This window comes from Rhinoraja longicauda, chromosome 1, assembly GCF_053455715.1.
Source record: "Rhinoraja longicauda isolate Sanriku21f chromosome 1, sRhiLon1.1, whole genome shotgun sequence".
NCBI classification, from domain to species: domain Eukaryota; kingdom Metazoa; phylum Chordata; class Chondrichthyes; order Rajiformes; family Arhynchobatidae; genus Rhinoraja; species Rhinoraja longicauda.
Window position 1 is genome coordinate 48970771 of NC_135953.1, and position 20388 is coordinate 48991158.

The 20388-nt window shown below is 42.6% G+C and overlaps 1 protein-coding gene across 3 annotated transcripts in view; it reads right to left on the bottom strand.

The window, feature by feature from the left end:
* plpp1a (phospholipid phosphatase 1a) overlaps positions 1 to 20388 on the bottom strand; it is a 106124-nt gene that overhangs the window by 14989 nt on the left and 70747 nt on the right. For all 3 annotated transcript variants that reach the window (XM_078396911.1, XM_078396921.1, XM_078396928.1), the window contains exon 4: positions 17656 to 17713. In XM_078396911.1, the coding sequence (XP_078253037.1) occupies positions 17656 to 17713 (58 nt within the window). The remainder of the gene's footprint in view (positions 1 to 17655; positions 17714 to 20388) is intronic.

A 20388-nucleotide genomic window follows, 5' to 3' on the forward strand; every position in this document is an offset into this window, starting at 1 on the left:
GGTCTTTACTTCCCTGTGTTCATTACAATTGGGTGTGAACATGAAACTATTTAGTGAGGATCCCAAATTTTTCCTCATGTGGTGTAAAAAGGGAAGTTGTGTAATTATCATTGCTACCAAATTCATGTCTTGTTGTTGATTCATATGCAAGTCATTAGCTGGAGAGACAGCTAGAGTAAGTGTAGACATCACATGAGTCCTGACAAGTCAGTGGTTAATGACACCAAATGGTATATCATTTGATTCATTGTTTTCTTTCCATGATCTGCTTCCTGGATTAACAAGTCTGTTTAAAAAATATATAAACATAGCACAAAAAGTAAGGAAATTTGTGTTTGGTAGATTATTTCTTTGTTGTAACAATGCTTCTTGGCAATAAATCTTATACCGTTGGAAAGCCTGTTTATTTCCCTTTTAAGTGGTGCCACATTTGTAAGGAACATGCATTTGTGGGATGAGCAGCAGAGCTGAGTATATGGGTTGCGCCCATGAAAAATTTGCCAAATCTTCTCTGCCAATGCCAAACAGCTTATTCTGCCGTTGCTATTGACTCTTGTTTTGAGCTTCTGGTACCCCCAGGTGCTGACAATCAGGTGCCTGATTGGCACCTGATTGGCAGCATCTGTGAGCATGGGCCCTGCTACAGTGGTCAGTAGGTGTCTGCTCCAAGAATCGGCATGCCACGTTTGACTGATCTGGATAGGGCCTGTGCGATAGGGCAACTTCAAGCTGGTGTTCTGCAAAACCAAGTTGCGGCATTATTTGGAGTGAGCCCTAGTACCATCTCCAAAGTGAAGGCCAAGTTCCATATAACAGGGGATGTCAGAGACAGGCCGCGAAGTGGGCGTCCCAAGAAGACGACACCCGAAGAAGACCGTTTCCTCACCCTGTCAGCACTTAGGAACCGTAGGCTGTCTTCTACAGATTTGCAGTCAAGGTTTGCGGGACGATATGGCCGACGGCTCTCTGCCCAGACAATTCGGAACAGACTGCACGCAGCCGATCTCCGGTCTCATAGGGCTGCCAGGAGGCCTGCCATGACTGCCCTTCACCGTCAGGCCCGTTTGCGCTGGTGTCGGCAACACGTGCACTGGAACCTGAACATGTGGAGGAACGTTATGTTCAGCGATGAGTCCAGATTCTGCCTACGGCAGTTGGATCATAGGGTCAAAGTGTGGAGAAGACGCGGAGAACGCTATGCTGATTGCTGCACCGATAGAGTAACATCTTTTGGTGGAGGCAGTGTGATGGTGTGGGGCGGCATCTCCCTCACTGGAAAAACGAGGCTTGTCATTATTGGAGGCAATCTCAATGCAGAGAGATATCGAGATGAGATTCTGCAACCAGTGGCAATCCCATATCTCCACAGTCTGGGACCGAACTCTATCCTCCAAGATGACAATGCTCGCCCCCACAGAGCAGGGTTTCTCAGAGACTACCTCCAGAATTTGGGAGTGGAGAGGATGGAATGGCCTGCCAGCAGTCCTGACCTCAACCCCATTGAACACTTGTGGGATCAGCTTGGGCGTGCTGTTCGTACCAGAGTGACCAACACAACCACGTTGGCTGACTTGCGACAAATGCTGGTTGAAGAATGGGATGCCATCCCACAACAGTGTGTGACCAGGCTGGTGACCAGCATGAGGAGGAGGTGCCAGGCTGTTGTGGCTGTGTATGGTTCTTCCACACGCTACTGAGGCTCCTGTTTATTAAATGAATAAATTGTTAAATTGCCAATATGTCTTGTTTCTTCAGCAATCATCCAATCCACCAAACAACACCGAACAAGAGTCAATGGCAGAATAAGCGGTTTGGCATTGGCAGAGAAGATTTGGCAGATTTTTCATGGGCACAACTCACATACTCAGCTCTGCTGCTCATCCCACAAATGCATGTTCCTTACAAATGTGGCACCATTTAAAAGGGAAATAAACAGGCTTTCCAACGGTATAAGATTTATTGCCAAGAAGCATTGTTACAACAAAGAAATAATCTACCAAACACAAATTTCCTTACTTTTTGTGCTATGTTTATATTCTTTTCTGATATAGGGGCATTGCTGGTAAGGTCATCAACCATTGCCTATCCCTAACTGTCCTTGAGAAGGTGGTAGTGGACCACCTTCTTGCACTGTTGCAGTCCTTCTTGTGAAGGTACTCTGTTTGGCAGAGACGTCACGATTTAGACCCATGACAATGAATGACTGGCCTCCGGGTCCAAATGAATGACTGGCCTCCGGGTCCAAATGAATGACTGGCCTCCGGGTCCAAATGCTTTTGGAAGGAATCTATGGGATGGTATCCCATGTGATTGCCACCTTTATCTTTCTCGGTGGTTTACATTCACCTGGGAACTATAGGCCAGTGAGTCTAACATCTGTGGTTGGAAAGTCACGAGAGAATATTCATAGGGATAAAATATACATGTATTTAGATAGACAAGGGCTGATATAGGATAGTCAGCACGGTTTTGTGCGTGGGAGAACATGTCTCAGTAATCTGAGTTTTTTTGAAGATGTTACCCCAAAAAGGTTGATGAAGGTGTTCCCATATAGATTTCAGGAAGGCATTTGACAAGGTTCCGCATGGTAGGCAGCTCTGGAAGGTTAGATTGCATGGGATCGAGGGAGAGCCAGCTGACTGGATAGAAAATTGGCTTCATAGAAAGAGGCAGAAGGTGATGTCAGAAGGTTGTTTTTCAGACTGAAGGCCTGTGACTAATGGTGTTTCTCAAGGATTGGTGCCTGATAGCCCATTGCTATTTGTGGTTTAGATCAATTATTTGGATAAGAACGTACAAGGCATGATGAGTATGTTGGCAGATGACACTAAAGTGGATGGTATTTCAGATAGCAAAGATTATTATCAAAGGTTAGAACAAAATCTTGTTCAGTTGGGCAAGTGGGCAGAGGAATGTTTAGAGTTTAATGCAGATAAATGTGAGGTATTGCATTTTGGGAAATCCAACTAGGACAGGATCTTCACAGTAAACGGCAGGGCTCTCGGGAGTGTTGTTGAGCAGAGTAGTGCAGATACATAGTTCCTTGGAAGTGAAAGAAGATGTTGTGTTACAGTTGTACCAGCCGCTGGTGAGGCCAAAGTTGGAATATTGTGTTCAGTTGTGGTCACCTTGCTGTCGGAAAGATGTTGTTAAGGTGGAAAGGGTGCAGGGAATCTTTGAGGATGTTGCCAGGACTTGAGGGCCTGAGCTATAGGACAAGGTTGTGCAGGCTAGGCCTGTTTTTCTTGAACCAAAGGAGGATGAGGGGTGATCTTTTTGAGGTGTATAAGATCATGAGGGGAATAGATAGGATAGATTCAAATTCTTTTACCCAGAGTAAGGAAATCAAGAACCAGAGGACATAGGTTTAAGATGAGAGGGAAAATATTTAATGGGAATCTGAGGGGCAAATTTTCCACACAAAGGGTTGTGGGTGTATGGAATGAGATGCCAGAGGTGGTAGTTGAGGCAAACCCTATAACAACATTTAGAAGACATTTGGACAGATATCTGGATCGGATATGTTTAGAAGGATGTGGGCCAAATGCAGGCAGGTGGGACTAGTGTAGATGGGGCACCTTGGTCATGGGCAAGCTGGGCTGAAGAGTCTGTTTCCGTGCTGTATGACTCTACGGCATGTGGTGTTTGTAGAAGGTGGTGGCATTTGTTTTATAAATAACATATACTGCAGCTGGTTTTGCACTGGGAGCAGAGGAAATGATTGTTTAGGATAGTGAGCTGCCTTGTCCTAGATACTGTAAGGTTCTTGAATTGTTGGACCTGCACTCATCCAGGAAAGTGGAGAGTACATCCAACATGTTCCGATGATGTGCGGCATGCATATGGTGGACATGCATATGGTGGACATGCATATGGTGGACATGCATATGGTGGACATGCATATGGTGGACATGCTTTTGGGTATCAGGCAAGTCCGTCACATCAGGGCACCCAGCTTCTGACCTGTTCTACTAGCCACGGTAATCCATTTGACCTCTGTTAATACATAACAAAGACCAAGCCCGCATTTGTTCACTCATGTTAACCAGGCAAGAAAAATTTCATTCCGAAAAGCATCGTTATATATTTGCGAGCAACAGATGATATGATTGGATTAGCATGAGAGATAGTGGATTTGTTTATCTTCCAAATGTATCTTGTGTTCATTTGAACCGTGCTTTTCCAGGATGCTGTAAGTAATACCACAAATAGCTCTCTTTGCAAAGTGTCCAATATGCTATTTTAAAGCGTCCTTCAGTATAGTTCAAGTTTCTTGACATAAGATAGCGGCAAAGTGTACTGCAATGATTGAAACAAGAACTTTCACAATGAACCCCACAGCAATGATTAATGATCTAGCTCGGCCACGGGACTTAGCTGCGCAAGGCTTGGTCGCGGGCCTTTCATCGCCCGGTTCGGCCGCGGGACGTTTCAGCGCCCGGTGCGGGGACTGTGCGGGTCGGTTGGGGACGAGCTGTCTGTCCGTGGGCATGGGGAAGAGAGTGGAAGTTTTGTTGCCTCCATCACAGTGAGGGGGTGTTTGGAGTCACTGTGATGGACGTTTGTGTTGGGGTCATGTGTCTTGTGTTCTTTTTTTCTATGACTGCTATGTAGTTTCGTTCGGTACTTCGGTACCGAACGACAAATAAAGCTCTGTTATACCTGTTATACCTGTTATGAAGGAAAATGAGCAATTCTAATGTCAGTTTGTTTTGATCCTGCAGCACAGGGTTTGAGAAGGAGACCAGGGGCATTGCCAACATGTGCTCCTTGGCAATACATCTCTCAGCTTCCTTTATGACTCCCACCCTTGCCTGAGTTGACTTGCTGACTCTGGACTGTAAAGGTAGCCGGGAATCTGACGTGGTGCAGGATTCCCTGTCCGGTCCAGTTGGCCGGCGTTTGTTTTACTGTGGAGTGGAAAGAATACTCTGTACAAAAGCATGTTAGCAAAGCAATTTCTACAGTAGTATAAGAAAATAACTGAGATGCTGGTACAAATCGATTTATTCACAAAATGCTGGAGTAACTCAGCAGGTCAGGCAACATCTCGGGAGAGCAGGAATGGGTGACGTTTCGGGTCGAGACCCTTCTTCAGACTGATGTCAGGGGGGCGGGACATAGGAAGGATATAGGTGGAGACAGGAAGATAGAGGGAGATCTGGGAAGGAGGGGAAGGGAGGGACAGAGGAAATATCTAAAGTTGGAGAAGTCGATGTTCATACCACTGGGCTGCAAACTTCCCAGGCGAAATATGAGGTGCTGTTCCTCCAATTTCCGGTGGGCCTCACTATGGCACTGGAGGAGGCCCATGACAGAAAGGTCAGACTGGGAATGGGAGGGGGAGTTGAAGTGCTCGGCCACCGGGAGATCAGTTTGGTCAATGCGGACCGAGCGCAGGTGTTCAGCGAAGCGATCGCCGAGCCTGCACTTGGTTTCGCCGATGTAAATAAGTTGACATCTAGAGCAGCGGATGCAATAGATGAGGTTGGAGGAGGTGCAGGTGAACCTTTGTCTCACCTGGAAAGACTGTTTGGGTCCTTGGATGGAGTTGAGGGGGGAGGTAAAGGGACAGGTGTTGCATCTCGTGCGGTTGCAGGGGAAAGTGCCCGGGGTTGGGGTGGTTTGGGTAGGAAGGGACGAGTAGACCAGGGAGTTACGGAGGGAACAGTCTCTGCGGAACGCAGAGAGGGGAGGGGATGGGAAGATATGGTCAGTGGTGGGGTCCTGTTGTAGGTGACGGAAATGTTGGTGGATGATATGTTGGATCCGCTGGCTGGTGGGGTGGAAGGTGAGAACGAGGGGGATTCTGTCCTTGTTGCGAGTGGGGGGAGGGGGAGCAAGAGCGGAGCTGCGGGATGTAGAAGAGACCCTAGTGAGAGCCTCATCTATAATGGAGGAGGGGAAGCCCCGTTTCCTGAAGAACGAGGACATCTCGGAGGCCCTAGTGTGAAACACCTCATCCCGGGCGCAGATACGGCGTAGACGGAGGAATTGGGAGTAGGGGATAGACTTTTTGCAGGGGACCGGGTGGGAAGAAGTGTAGTCCAGATAGCTGTGCGAGTCAGTGGGTTTATAGTAAATGTTCGTCACTAGTCTGTCTCCTGTGATGGAGATGGTGAGGTCCAGAAACGGGAGGGAGATGTCGGAGATACAGTAGACAGTAAATAAATTTCTACAGTAGACAGTAAATTATTCAGAGTGTTTAGCAAATAGTTTAAATACAAAAGGAGACCCACCCTGTTTTAGAGACATGTGGCCTGGAAACTTCAACTCATCACCCACACCTCATTAAATTCATTACTCACACCTGAACAGATACATGGACAAAAAACATTTAGCAGGATATTGGCCAAACGCAAGCAGGTGGGACTAGTGCAGATGTGGCACCTTGGTCGGCATGGGCAAGCTGGGTCGAAGAGCCCGATTTCATGCTGTATGACTCTATAACTCGAATAGTCCCGTCTAACGAAAGGTTATTAAACGTTAACTCCACAGCTGCTGCCTGAGCCACTGAATATTCGCACTATTTCACAAAATTATTAGCAGTCGCGAGGGCTTAACAGACTCGGCCACTGTTGTGGCATGATTGGATGTGCAGATTCAAAACACAAATTACAACTTGTGAATTGGTCTGGATCAGGGAAGCTGGAATCTCGGAGGACATAGAAACATAAAAACATAGAAACATAGAAAATAGGTGCAGGAGTAGGCCATTCGGCCCTTCGAGCCTGCACCGCCATTCAATATGATCATGGCTGATCATTCAGCTCAGTAGCCTGTACCTGCCTTCTCTCCATACTCCCTGATCCCTTTAGCAAAAAGGGCCACATCTAACTCCCTCTTAAATATAGCCAATGAACTGGCCTCAACTACCTTCTGTGGCAGAGAATTCCACAGGCTCACCACTCTCTGTGTGAAGAAATGTTTTCTCATCTCGGTCCTAAAAGACTTCCCCCTTATCCTTAAGCTGTGACCCCTGGTTCTGGACTCCCCCAACATCGGGAACAATCTTCCCGCATCTAGCCTCTCCAACCCCTTAAGAATTTTATATGTTTCTATAAGATCCCCCCCTCAGTCTTCTAAATTCCAGCGAGTACAAGCCCAGTCTATCCAGTCTTTCCTCATATGTAAGTCCCGCCATCCCAGGGATCAACCTGGTGAACCTTCTCTGTACTCCCTCTAAGGCAAGAACGTCTTTCCTCAGGTTCCCCAGCAATCCCCCAGCAGCTCCGACCGGTGTCGACGGGACTGCCTGAGAGAATGCACGTCTCAGTAAGAGTGTTATGAGGAAGAATGTCTTTAGCCAGAAGGTGGTGAATCTGTGGAATTCATTGCCACTGACAGCTGTGGAGGCCAAGCCATTGGGTATTTTTAAAGCAGACACTGATAGGATTAGAAAAGGCATCAACGATTACAGGGAGAAGGCAGGAGAATGGCATTGCGAGGTAAAAAATAGATCAGCTATAAATGAATAGTGGAACAGAATCGATGGGCCGAATGGCCCAATTCTCCTAGTCTTATTTTAGTTTAGTTTAGAGATACAATGCAGAAACAGACCCTTCGGCCCACCGAGTCCGTGCTGACCAGCGATCCCTACACACCATCGCTATCCTACACACACTAGGGACATTTTATAATTTCACCAAGCCAATTAGCCAACAAACTTGCTGGAGTAACTCAGCGGGACAGGCAGCATCTCTGGAGAGAAGGAATGGGTTGAGACCCTTCTTCAGACTTCAGCCTACAAACTCGTATGCCTTTAGAGTGCTGGAGGAAATTAGAGCACCCAGAGAAAACCCATGCAAGTAACAGGGAGAATGTACAAACACCATACACCATACAGACAGCACCCCTCCCCATAGTCAGGATTGAACCCGGGTCTCTGGCACTGTAAGGCAGTAACTCTACCACTGCGTCACCATGTCTTATGTTCTGAGGGAGAGCAGGCAGGCAGAAACCAGACAGAGGTGAGCCCTTGTGGTCAGGGTTGTACTTATCCTTTTTTAAACCTAGTGCTGGATTTCCTCAGAGGTAATCAGCACCGGCTTGTTCAGGGAACAGAACCTGTTGTTACTTCCCTTATTTGGACTGAGGAAATGAATCAGATTCACTTGAACTTCTGCCACTCATTTGTCCTTCAGTGATGTTTGGTGCAATTTGCAGAAGTTAGTCTGTACTAGTAGCCTAAAAGCAAGAACTACAAATCCAAAACCAAAACAGAAAATGCTGGAAAAATCCAGCAGATCAGGCTGCATCTGCGGGAAGAGAAACAGAGTAAAGATTTCAGGTCACAAAACCTTAATCAGTCTGGCTCTACTCCACCTTAAATAAACCTGACCAAGTGTGTTCCACTTGAAACAGTGACTGTTTATTTTCTCATAGATAAGGCCTGACATGCAGAGTTTTTCAGGCACTTTCTGTTTTTATTTTAGATTTGCAGAGGTCGCAGGTTTGTTCACTTTTTCTTACAAATACCTCCCTCAAACTCAGAGATGTTAGAATTTTCAGCACTGGTTCAGATACCCATGAAAGAATGACAGAAAATTTAGTGAAGTACTTTTAAAGTGCCAAATTACCTAATTGAAATCAAGGATTTAAAAAAATCACAACTCTGTTGGTTTTAAGATTGTTTTGAATAGGGAGGGGCTGGACTTTTGGGAAGGTAATAAATTAGTGTAATGCGAACATCAGGCTGGAGCTTGGGAGGGTACACTGGGAGCAATTGTTATTGCGTAAGTCCACATATTACATGTGGGAGTCGTTTAAAGTTCCAGTTGAGGAGACTCACCTCAAGAATGACTCACACAACAGGCTGAGGTGTAGGTGGATTGCACAGCTGTACCACTCCATCTTTCCTTGAAAAGCTAGGGGTGCCGCAATCTTAATCCGCAAAGGTACCCCGTTCAAACATAAATCTACAATAGTTGATGAGGGCAGATATATCATAGTGACTTCAAGTCACTATGTGTATTCAACCTCACTGTATTCAACCTCACTGACTTTGGTGAACATATACGGCCCAAATTTTGATAACCCCCAATCCAGTCCAATTTGATAATCGGGGGTGATCTAAATTGTGTATTAGACCAATACTTAGACAGATTTTCATTCTGTAGAATAATTACATCCAAGTCTAGTGAATTTTTGAATGCGTATATAAACAACACAAATATAAAAGATGTATGGAGGATTGCCAACCCCTCAGGAAGAGAGTATTCTTTCTACTCAGGTGCCCATAAAACATATACAAGAATAGATTATTTTCTGGTCAATTCTAAACTCCTGCCATATACCCACAACCCAAAGTATCACAATATTATTATTTCAGATCATTGTCCTCTTACATTCTCTGTGAAACTGGAAGGAATGGCGAAAAGACAGCCGTGTTGGAGATTTAATCCACAAATACTCGTAGAGGTTAAATTTTGTGAATACCTGAAGTTACAGATGGAAATCTTCTTTGAGACAAATGACACCCCTGGCATTTCTCCAACATTGCTTTGGGAAACCTTTAAAGCCTTCCTTAGAGGCTGCATTATCTCTTACCAAGCATCGCAGAACAAGAGAAGAAAGGCAGAGCAACAGGAACTAGGAAAACAAATAAAACAGTTGGACTCAGAAAATGCTGCCAACCCATCCATAGGAAAACATAACAAAATAGCTGCACTTAAATACAAATTAAACCAGATACTCTCAGCAAGAATCAGTAGGGCATTTCAATTTGCCTAACCAAAAATATTTTGAATTCGGCGATAAACTCCATAAACTTTTAGCAAGACAACTTCACAAATTAGAAAATGATCGTACGATACATAAAATGAGATCGGAAAAAGGAGAACTACTTTCACTGCCCAAAGATATCAACGAAAGATTTCAACAATTTTACCAAACCCTTTACTCATCTCAAACAACAGCTGACTCAGTGATGATGCAGCCTTTTCTGGATAAGTGCAATCTTCCAACCCTCAGTGAGACCGAACGTAACAAGTTGGGTTCAGAGATAACAGTAACGGACATTTCAGAGATTATTAATGCCTGTGTATCCAAGCGTTCAAGGAGCAGACTTTACCGTACACTCTAGCAGAATCAATTATTACATTAATTCTGAAAAAAGATAAGAATCTAGAAGAGCCAAGATCGTACAGAGCAATTGCCCTTTTAAATACCGATCGGAAGATCCTAGCCAAGACTCCGGCTCGTAGACTCAGCCTAGTCATTGGCAAACTTGTACACTCAGATCAAACCGGGTTCATACCTAAACGACACTCATTCTTTAATCTGAGATGTCTGTTTAATATAATTTACTCACATAGAATACCGAATAAAGACCTCACAATCATCGCATTGGATGTGGAAAAAGCCTTTGACCAAGTTGATTGGTCTTATCTTTTCACAGCGCTGGGAAAATTCCAATTAGGCAAAAACTTTATCTTATGGCTGAAGCTTTTATATGGGAACCCGAACACCAGAATATTAACCAATCAAACCCTCTCATCTAAATTGTGCTTATTCAGGGGTATTAGACATGGATGTGCTCTCTCCCCAATGCTATTCGCATTAGCCATAGAACCACTTGCTGAGAGCATCAGGTCCCACCCAGGCATATACGGATACAATACTAAACATACTACGAACAAAATTTCCCTCTACGCATATGTTTATTATAATATATCACTAACCCCCGAACTAGTATCCCAAATTTACTATCCATTATAGACCAATTCGGCATCTTCTCTGGCTACAGAATTAATTGGAATAAAAGTGAAATTATGCCAATAAACGAACAAGATATTACCCGGCTTCAACAGTTCCCTTTTAGAATTGTTACCGATAAATTCAGATATCTTGGAGTTTACGTTACCAGGAAATATTCACCCCTGTTTAAAACATATTTCCCTCCATTAATTACAAAACTTCATACTTATATTCAATTTTGGAAAACACTGCCTATTTCCCTTCTTGGCAGATTGAATGCCTTAAAGATGATTTTTCTCCCACAGCTTTTATATTTATTTCAGACAATACCGATATATCTTCCCAAATCTTTCTTGTGCAAATCCAAAGAGAATGGAGGACTAGCTTTACCCAATTTTCTTTCTTACTACTGGGCAACGAATATTAAAACCATAATCTTCTGGTTGGACGATTCATAACAACAGGCCAATTGGCTAAAAATGGAAAGAGAAGATTGTTTGCCTTGTTCCATAGGCTCGATTGTCCTGTCTCCAATAACCCTGAATAAGAATGTACGATTATAACCCTATAATTCAAGGTACTATTCGTATCTGGAAACAGTTGAAGTTCAGTCTTAAATTGAGAGACATGTCTCTCCTCCTTCCTATTGCAAATAACCCCTCTTTTAAACCCTCAAGACGGTGTCTTCACCCAATGGAAGAACAAAGGAATTAATACTGTGGGAGACCTATACTGGAAGGGGACTTTTTCCTCCTTCCAAGAGTTGCGGGTGAAATACGATTTGAATACGAATAATTTTTTCAGATATCTTCAGGTTAGGGACTATGTGAAAACATACATGCAAGACTACAACACTGCAAGTCCAGATAAACTTGACGAATGTTTGAATAGATAAGCAGATACAGAGAGAGTTGATATCCTACATTTACAATGTTCTTCAAAACATCAACTCCCCATCATCTGAGGTTTACAGGCGTGCATGGGAAGATGAGATGGGTCAACAAATTTCCAATAATACATGGGACGAAAGCTTACAACATACCTTTACTTGCTCCTTAAATGCCAGACATTGCCTGATACAGTTCAAAGTGCTGTACAGGTTATACTATTCAAAAACCAAACTGAACAAAATTTCCCCAGTGCTTCTCCTCTTTGCGATAAGTGTCAATTCCAAGAAGCCACTTTAATCCATAGTTTTGTACTATGTACAGAAATAGAAAGTTTTTGGATGGAAATATTCAAAGTTTTCTCCAATATACTGAAAATCCCATTAGAGCCAGACTCAAAACTGATAATACTGGGAATATCAGAAGCATGTAGTACATTGACTGTTTTTCAGCGACGCTTTGTCGGCTATGGACTAATATTAGCAAAATAACTCATACTTAAATTCTGGAAAAGGGTCTTTGAAAAATATGAAGAAAGTAGGAAAGAACACAAGCACGTGATTAGAAGGGCCAAAAAGGGACAAGAAATGGCTCTGGTAAATTGGATTAAAGAAAATCCCAAAGCTTTTTATACCTATATTAAAAACAAGAGGGTAACAAAGGAGAAGGTAGGACGGCTCAAGGATAAAGAAGGGAATTTGTACTTAGAGCCTGGGGAAGTAGACAAAGTACTAAATTAGCGCATTTGTTTTCACCAAGGAGAAGGACATGGAGGACAGTGAGATTATTCTGAAGAATACTAATATGCAAGGGCACACACACACACAAACACAAACACACATACAAAAATAGGATGGCCAGGTTACAGTTTGCCAAGAAGTACTTAAAAGAGCAACCACAATTCTGGAAAAAGGTCTTGTGGACAGATGAGACAACGATTAACTTATATCAGAGTGATGGCAAGAGCAAAGTATGGAGGAGAGTAGGAACTGCCCAAAATTCAAAGCATACCACCTCATCTGTGAAACATAGTGGTGGGGGCATGTATGGCTGCTGAAGGTACTGCCTCAGTTATCTTCATTGATGATACAACTGCTGATGGTAGTAGCAATGAATTCTGAAGTGTATAGACACATCCTATCGGCTCACATTCAAATAAATGCCTCAAAACTCATTGGCCGGCAGTTCATTCTACAGCAAGACAATGATCCCAAACATACTGCTAAAGCAACAAAGGAGTTTTTCAAAGCTAAAAAATGGTAAATTCTTGAGTGGCCAAGTCAATCACCCGATCTGAACCTAATTGAGCATGGCCTTGTATATGCTGAAGAGAAAACGGAAGTGGACTAGCCCCCAAAACAAGCATAAGCTAAAGATGGCTGCAATACAGCTGGCAGAGCATCACAAGAGAAGACACCCAGCAACTGGTGATGTCCATGAATCGAAGACTTCAAGCAGTCATTGCATGCAAAGGATGTGCAACAAAATATTAAACATGACTACTTTCCTTTACATGATATTGATGTGTCCCAAACATTATGGTGCCCTGAAATGGGGGAACTACGTATAAACTATGTATAAACACTGCTGTAATTTCTACATGGTGAAACCAAAATGTATAAAAATGGCCTTTATTAAAATCTGACAATGTGCACTTCAACCACGTGTGATTTTTTCAATTACAAATCTCAAACTGTGGAGTACAGAGGCAAATAAATAAATGATGGGTCCTTGATCCAAACATTATGGAGGGCACTGTTGGACAATAAAACACTCTTGACCCTTGCACTGCTAGAGTCATAGAGTGATACAGTGTGGAAACAGGCCCTTCGGCCCAACTCACACCCACACCATGTTCTATTAACAAATTACTCCCTTGGAATCTAGCAACATTAAATAACATTTGGCCCATTATCACTTCTTGATTTATAATGAAGTTGATTAAAATGTTTGGTTTTTGGGGCTTTTTCTGCATGTGCTGTAACAGCTTGTTCCTCTGTACAAATAACGCCATTGACTACTAAGCAGACAGATGTGCTAATAATTAGCTTTAACAGCACAACTCCAGCTTGAATAAATCTGATTATTTTCATCTTCCCCAATGCTAATGTATTTTTTTGCTGACAGTGAAACTCTGATGTCTGAAGGAGTTGATTTCCTTCTGGCCAGCATTCAGCAATGTTGATTAGTCACATCTGCCTCTTCCAAATACTTGAGAAGTTCCAGAGTTTAGTCAAATGCTATTTGTTATTGAATGCTCAATTGCTGTCAGAGTATATGAAAGCATCCACGAGAAAATGTGCTTCACCATTACATTCTTTCAGTGACTCTAGCAGAGGGAAATGAATATCAATGGAGGAATTTCAAATCATACCCTTGTTCAGTCTTTGTACATCTTGATCAATTACTCATGCTGATTTGAAAGTCATGTGTATGTTAATATCAGCAATTTCCATTAAATGTATGGATGCAGGAACTTATTATGCAAAAAGCGTATGTACACTATATTTTTAAAATTTATATAAGGGAATGCTGCTGTGCCGGTGTATTATGGACTCTTTCTTTTTTCCTTTGCTCTACCCATTGTAATCAACTGGCTTGATTGTATCTATATAAAATATTATCTGATTTGCAAGGATAGCAAACAAAGCAAAGCATTTCACTTTGCCTTGGTACACCTGAGAATAATAATAAACGTAAACCTAAGTGTCCGCGCAGTTATCACTCATCTGAACTTTTGTTGGAACTTGGACATTAAGAGCTGTTTGCTGCGGATTGTGCCTAACATCTACTAAACCTCTTCACCGTCTCAGTTTTAGCTAAGTGGGTTAAGGAAAACGTTTATCACAGGGTTCCTGTGGTTGAGGAGAACAAGATTGGGTTTGCTTTGGTTCCCTCCAACATCACACACGGAGAAGGTAAGGTTTAAAAAAAGTGGAAGAGGTAAATAATGAAGTAATCTGCAAAATTGCAGGAGAGATTAGACTATATTAAACAATACAGTATCCGAATAACAAACTGTTTCTCTCATTCTCCATTTTTGGTACCATCTATCCCACTTGCAAAAATGTTATCTTGTTCAGCCACAGTACATATACCAGTATTGCAATCAAGAACAGAAGCAAGGAACTGTGGATGCTGGTTTACAATACAGGGCACAAAGTGCTGGAGTAACTGAATGGATCGCGCAGCATCTCTGGAGAACATGGATAGGTGACTTTTTGGGTCAGTATCCTTCTGAAGGCTCAGTCCATGTTTTCTGGAAGTGAGGCAAGCAACCTGGCTTGCAAAACTATCATTATTTGGTGGTCAAGACAGATATGGTTTTATAATTTCATGTTGCAACAAAATTGAAGTAGTGGGATCTATAATCAAAATTATATTATTCGGCAATCTGCAAAGTCACAATGAACATAATCATTGCACAACATTGTATGTGTACATAATCGTGCTCAAGGATAAATACTGCAGCCTGACTAACAATCGATTGGTCAGAGTTCTAATCCCACATCGACAATCACAGTTAGAAATTGGGTGAGAGAGATGAAGTCCTGTATTGTGGAAATGCAAATCTTATTGCATATTTCATCACTGAGGCAATAAAGGAAGCATTGTACAAACCAAGCTAGAGGAAGTAGCATCAATTTTAAATGGTCACTGACCGCAAGGAAAATGACTTCGTAAAAATAATTATAATATATTCCTTTATTCGTCCTACACTGGGGAAATTTACAAAACCGGGGAAATTTACCAATAGAGTTTTGAGGCATGGAATATTTTATCCGCAGTGTGCTCGATTTGGGGATCAGTACATCTTAAGGAAAATGTTGAAAGTGTGTCACAAGGCAATGAAACAGCTGCTGGCTGACAGGCTGTGCATTTCCAGAATTTTCTGTTCTTATTTCAAATTTCTAGCACCTGAAGTTTTTAAATAAAATGTCCATTTCATGGTGGTGACGGCAATCTATATTCACCAGATTTCTTCCGATCTCACTGCTCAAAAATTCCAGTTTTCTTTGAATAAAGTGGCCAAAACACTACATCAATTTTTGAAAGAAGACCTCACCCTTCATCGGACAATGTCTCAGAGCATGTCTCAGGAGCTTGGACTAAAAATACAGAAATTTGGGAAAATACAGGAAATGGCTGGAAATGTGGCTAATGAGATTTTCAGGGGGAAATTGAAAGTGGAAAGGGAACTGAGCCTTTAAAAGGGTTCCCGAGTATAAAGATCTGGTGGTTGAAGACTGAGGTTGAAATGCATGGTTATTCAGAAATCTGATAGCGAGATGTCAGAAGCATGGATTACATTGTTAGTGTTTTTCAAAGGAGTCTTGCGACTGTTGAAGATGGACATCCACAGACCCAGAACTGGACCAAATCTGAACTGGGGTCCAGGACAGATAGCCCAAGGTTGAGTAGCCCACAAGAACAGGAACTGTGAAACTGTGGCTGCGGATGCAATTTTATTGCAGGGTTTGAGCAGGAGGCAAACTGACATGTTAAATGGTTATCAGAACTCAATGTGCTGATGAGCAATCCGGCAATCATTGCAGAGATAAACTTATGAAGAGCGGTAACTTTCACATTATTTCTTCATGTCTTGCCCGTTCCAACAGAATTGACCATTTATCTTGCCAATACTAAATCTGATGCCTGCAAATTCAGGTTCGTCTTTCTGCCAACCACTCAATTTTTGTAATGCTAAAATACTCTTTTGAAAACTAAAATACACCCCCCCCCCCTCCCCCCCATCTGCTGCCATACTTGGGAAATTGTTCCATAGCAGCCAACTTTGTCTCCAACACAAGAAAAGCACTGGTGGGGTTGGCCTTCCCCCTTTCAGCTCTAAGCTACAAACGCTCGATATTGCATATTTTCTAGTTTATTTTATCAGCACTGCTTTACATAGTGAACATCAGATTATTTATTTTACATAATCTTATAAGGTGGTTGGGTGCCATTAAACCCTTATTTCTCTCTTCAAGTCCCCACTCCTGTGAAATGTAGACTCTTTGCAATCCACTGCAAATAAGTCAAAAGAGAATTAGAAAATAGGATTTCATTCCCTCTCATGCTTTCCACATGCGAAACACTTTCAATAACTATTTGTTTTGCCACTCCTTCCATTTTAACTGGAGCTCAGTATGTCGGAAAGTGACTTTTCACCCATTTCATTGATTATAAAGATCAACAACTCAAATGTTTACATTATAACACGATATTGAATAAACATAGATTAACACGAATATTGCACATGCATCTTTTCTCAATTATGGTTTTATTACAGTTGTTCCGATGTAACAATATTAAGCAATATCAATTTTAGTGCCATTCTCAGTGGAGTTATTAACTTCCTTTCACTTTCATTTGTGGTAGAGAAAACATACTTTTACAAATCCAATAACAACACTGTGAAACTGTTATTAGCACTTGGTGTTTGAATATAATGCAAAAAGATTAAGATGCCACTGAAAACTTGCAAACATTAGAATGAAAAAAGGCCAAGAAATCAATTTAAATGTTAATGGTTTGACCAGAAATTAAATCAAAGTTCAAGAAATGAAGGGCAGAAAATTCTCTCAATATGGAGGCCACATATCTTGTGGTGAATTCAAATGTTTAAAATTCCACTCTTGCCCAACGAGGGTTGTCCACCTCTTCCTGCAAAGTTTGTGGATTTTGGAAAAAGTTTCCTTAAGCCTACAATGTGCAATTCAAACCTTAGGCAAGTTAAAAATATCAAAGATTATGAAAATACATCCAAAAGAGTAGACCTGCAGCTCAATCTATCAGACAGACCTTATTTGATTAGACAGATTCCACTCTCAGCAATTCTTGTTTCCTCCCTCTCTTCAATTTAATGTTCTATTACAGCCCCAAACAAAACCCTCCCCAGCAGATACATGCAGCTGCATGAAACTGAATCAATCTACAAGTTAATCATCGCCTCAACTCTCAGTCATAAATCTGAAGGGCATTGCTGATGAAGCAAATAGCTTCATATATCTTCACTGTGCAGTGCAGAGCACAACGGCAGCCACGCCAAGAAAAACAGCAAAATACTCACTGCGACGAACATCATGCAGTACATGGAGAAGGATGCATGGCCAGAGAAAAAGGAGAGCCTAGAGGAACAAAAAATGCAAGATCTTCAGAGAGGTCGCATGACAAACAAATATCCATCCACTTTGTAAAACCAGTTATTAAATGACACTTAAAAATATCAAGAAGTTGATTGAAATGTAAACACCACTTTGCCTTCACTAGAGACTATGGGCTAAGTCATGCCAATCGCATCCCGTATTTGCACATCAAGATTGCTGGGGTTGCGGACTATGAGGGAGGCTGTTAAAGTATACAGCAGGATATAGATCAGCTACAGAAATGGGCAGGGAAACAGTAGATGAAGTGTATTACGAGCAAGTGTAAGGTCACTTTGGGAAGTCAAATGTAAGGGGAAAGTACAGAGTTAATTGCATGACACTCAACAGCATTGATATGCAGAGGGATCTTGGGGTCCAAGTCCATAACTCCCTGAAAGTGGCATTCAACAAGGTTCCACTCAGTAGGCTGCTCTGCAAAGTTAGATTGCGGAGCTGAATGGATAGAAAATTGGCTTTATGGAAGGAAGCAGAGGGTGACTGTGGAAGGTCGCTTCTTGGACTGGAGGCCTGTGACTAGTGGTGGCTCAGGGTTCGATGCTGGGTTGTCATCTATATCAATGATGTGGAATGAGAACATACACGGCAAGATTAGCAAGTTTGAAGATGATATAAAAGTGGGTGGTATTGCAGAAGTGAAGATGGCTGTCAATAATTGTAGCAGAATCTTGATCAGTTGGCCAGGTAGGCTGAGGAATGGCTGATACAATTTAATACAAAGAAATGGGAGGTGATGGATTTTGGAAAGTCTAACATGGGCAGAAACTACACATCGCAGGGCGGAAATGTACAGCAAAGGGATCTAGGAGTGCAGATACATAGTTCCTTGAAGGTGGCATCACAGGTAGATGGGGTGGTCAAAAAGGCTTTTGGCACGTTGACCTTCATTAGTCAGAGTATTGATTATAGAGTAGGAAGAAACTGCAGATGCTGGTTTAAACCATAGACACAAAATGCTGGAGTAACTCAGCAGGACAGGCAGCATCTCTGGAGAGATATTTCGGGTCGATAACCTTTTTCAGAAATCCATTTCTTCTCTCCTGAGATGCTGCCTGTCCCGCTGAGTTACTCCAACATTTTGTTTCTATTGAGTATAGAGGTTGGGAGGTCATGTTGCAGTTATATAAGATGTTGGTGAGGCTGCATTTAGAGTATTGTGTTCAATTGTGGGCACTATGTTATAGGAAACATTTTGTTAAGTTGGAAAGGGTGCAGAGAAGATTAACATGGATGTTGCCAGGACTTGAGGGTCTGAGCTATAGGGAGAGGTTGAGCAGGCTCGGTCTCTATTCCCTGGAGCGCAGGAGGATGATGGGTGATCTTATGGAGGTGTATAAAATCATGAGAGCAGTAGATCGGGTGGAGGCACAGAATCTCTTGCCCAGAATGGGGGGAATCAAGAACCAGAGGGCATAGGTATAAGGTGAAGAAGATAAGATTTTCTAGGAATCTGAGGGATAACCTTTTCACACAAAGGGTGGTGGGTGCCTGGAACAAGCAGCCGGAGGAGGTCGTTGAGGCAGGGATATGGGCAAAACACAGGAAAGTGAGTAGTGTTAATGGGACATGTTGGTCGGTGTGAGCAAGTTGGGCCTGCCCCACGATGCTGGTTGTCATGGATTTTTAAGATATAACTTGCACACAGGCCAGTTGCAGTCCAGTCCCTGCTGCCCACTCCAGACTGCAGGTCAGTGAAGAATAATCTCCGCATCCAAACAAACAGAATGGAGGGAATGAATGAATGGATGAATTAATACGTTATTGTCACATGTGACAAGTCACAGTGAAATTCTTTGCTTGCATATCCAAGGTATGCAAATAGTCACCACATAAAGGGCACTTACAAAGTTACAGGTATCCCCCTCCCTCACGGCCATCCGCCCACGCCGAGTCCTCCATTGTCCATTGTTCTTTCCCAGGGAAGATCCAGGGAAACTGGTTTGCCAGCTGCAATTTCCGCAGTTCCTCTCCAACAAGCATGACTCAATTATTTTGAACACTTCCGTCACCCAAGTCAAAAACTCTGTTCAGCTGCCTAATGTGTTCACCAGCAGTCAGAATGATTTCCAAATAGTCTCAATGATTGTTAATCTAAAGCACTATAAATATCTGATAGTACATTCCGACTGGTACATTCGTCATAATACTGATTAGTTCAAATTCCCTTCAATTTTAGATTTGTTGTGATTTTTTTCGCAACAAATTCACCAACTGAAAGCCAATATGATTGAAAGGCAAGGTACCCTTTTGGATGAGATGATTCTGGAAGAGGTGGCAAATGCAGGTGGAGGGAGGAAGCCTGTATTGGTGTTAGTGAGAGTTTGAGAACCTGATCCCGAGGGCTCCAATTACATGGGATCTGATTGTTAGGATTTACAGGTAGGGCTCAATGGCAGGCAGGGAAGGAGACTGTTGGTCAGAAGGGTCCCGGCCCAAAACATCACCTATCCATGTTCTCCAGAGATGATGCCTGACCTGCTGAGTTACTCCAGCACTTTGTGTCCTTGTATAAACCAGCATTTGTGGTTCTATAAGAAAGGAGGCTGCTGGTCAGAACAACTGCTGCTACTCCAGGTCTACAAGAATCATTGCCAAAATTATTCTTGCTTCCCTTGAACTGCCAGGCATTCAGAGCAACA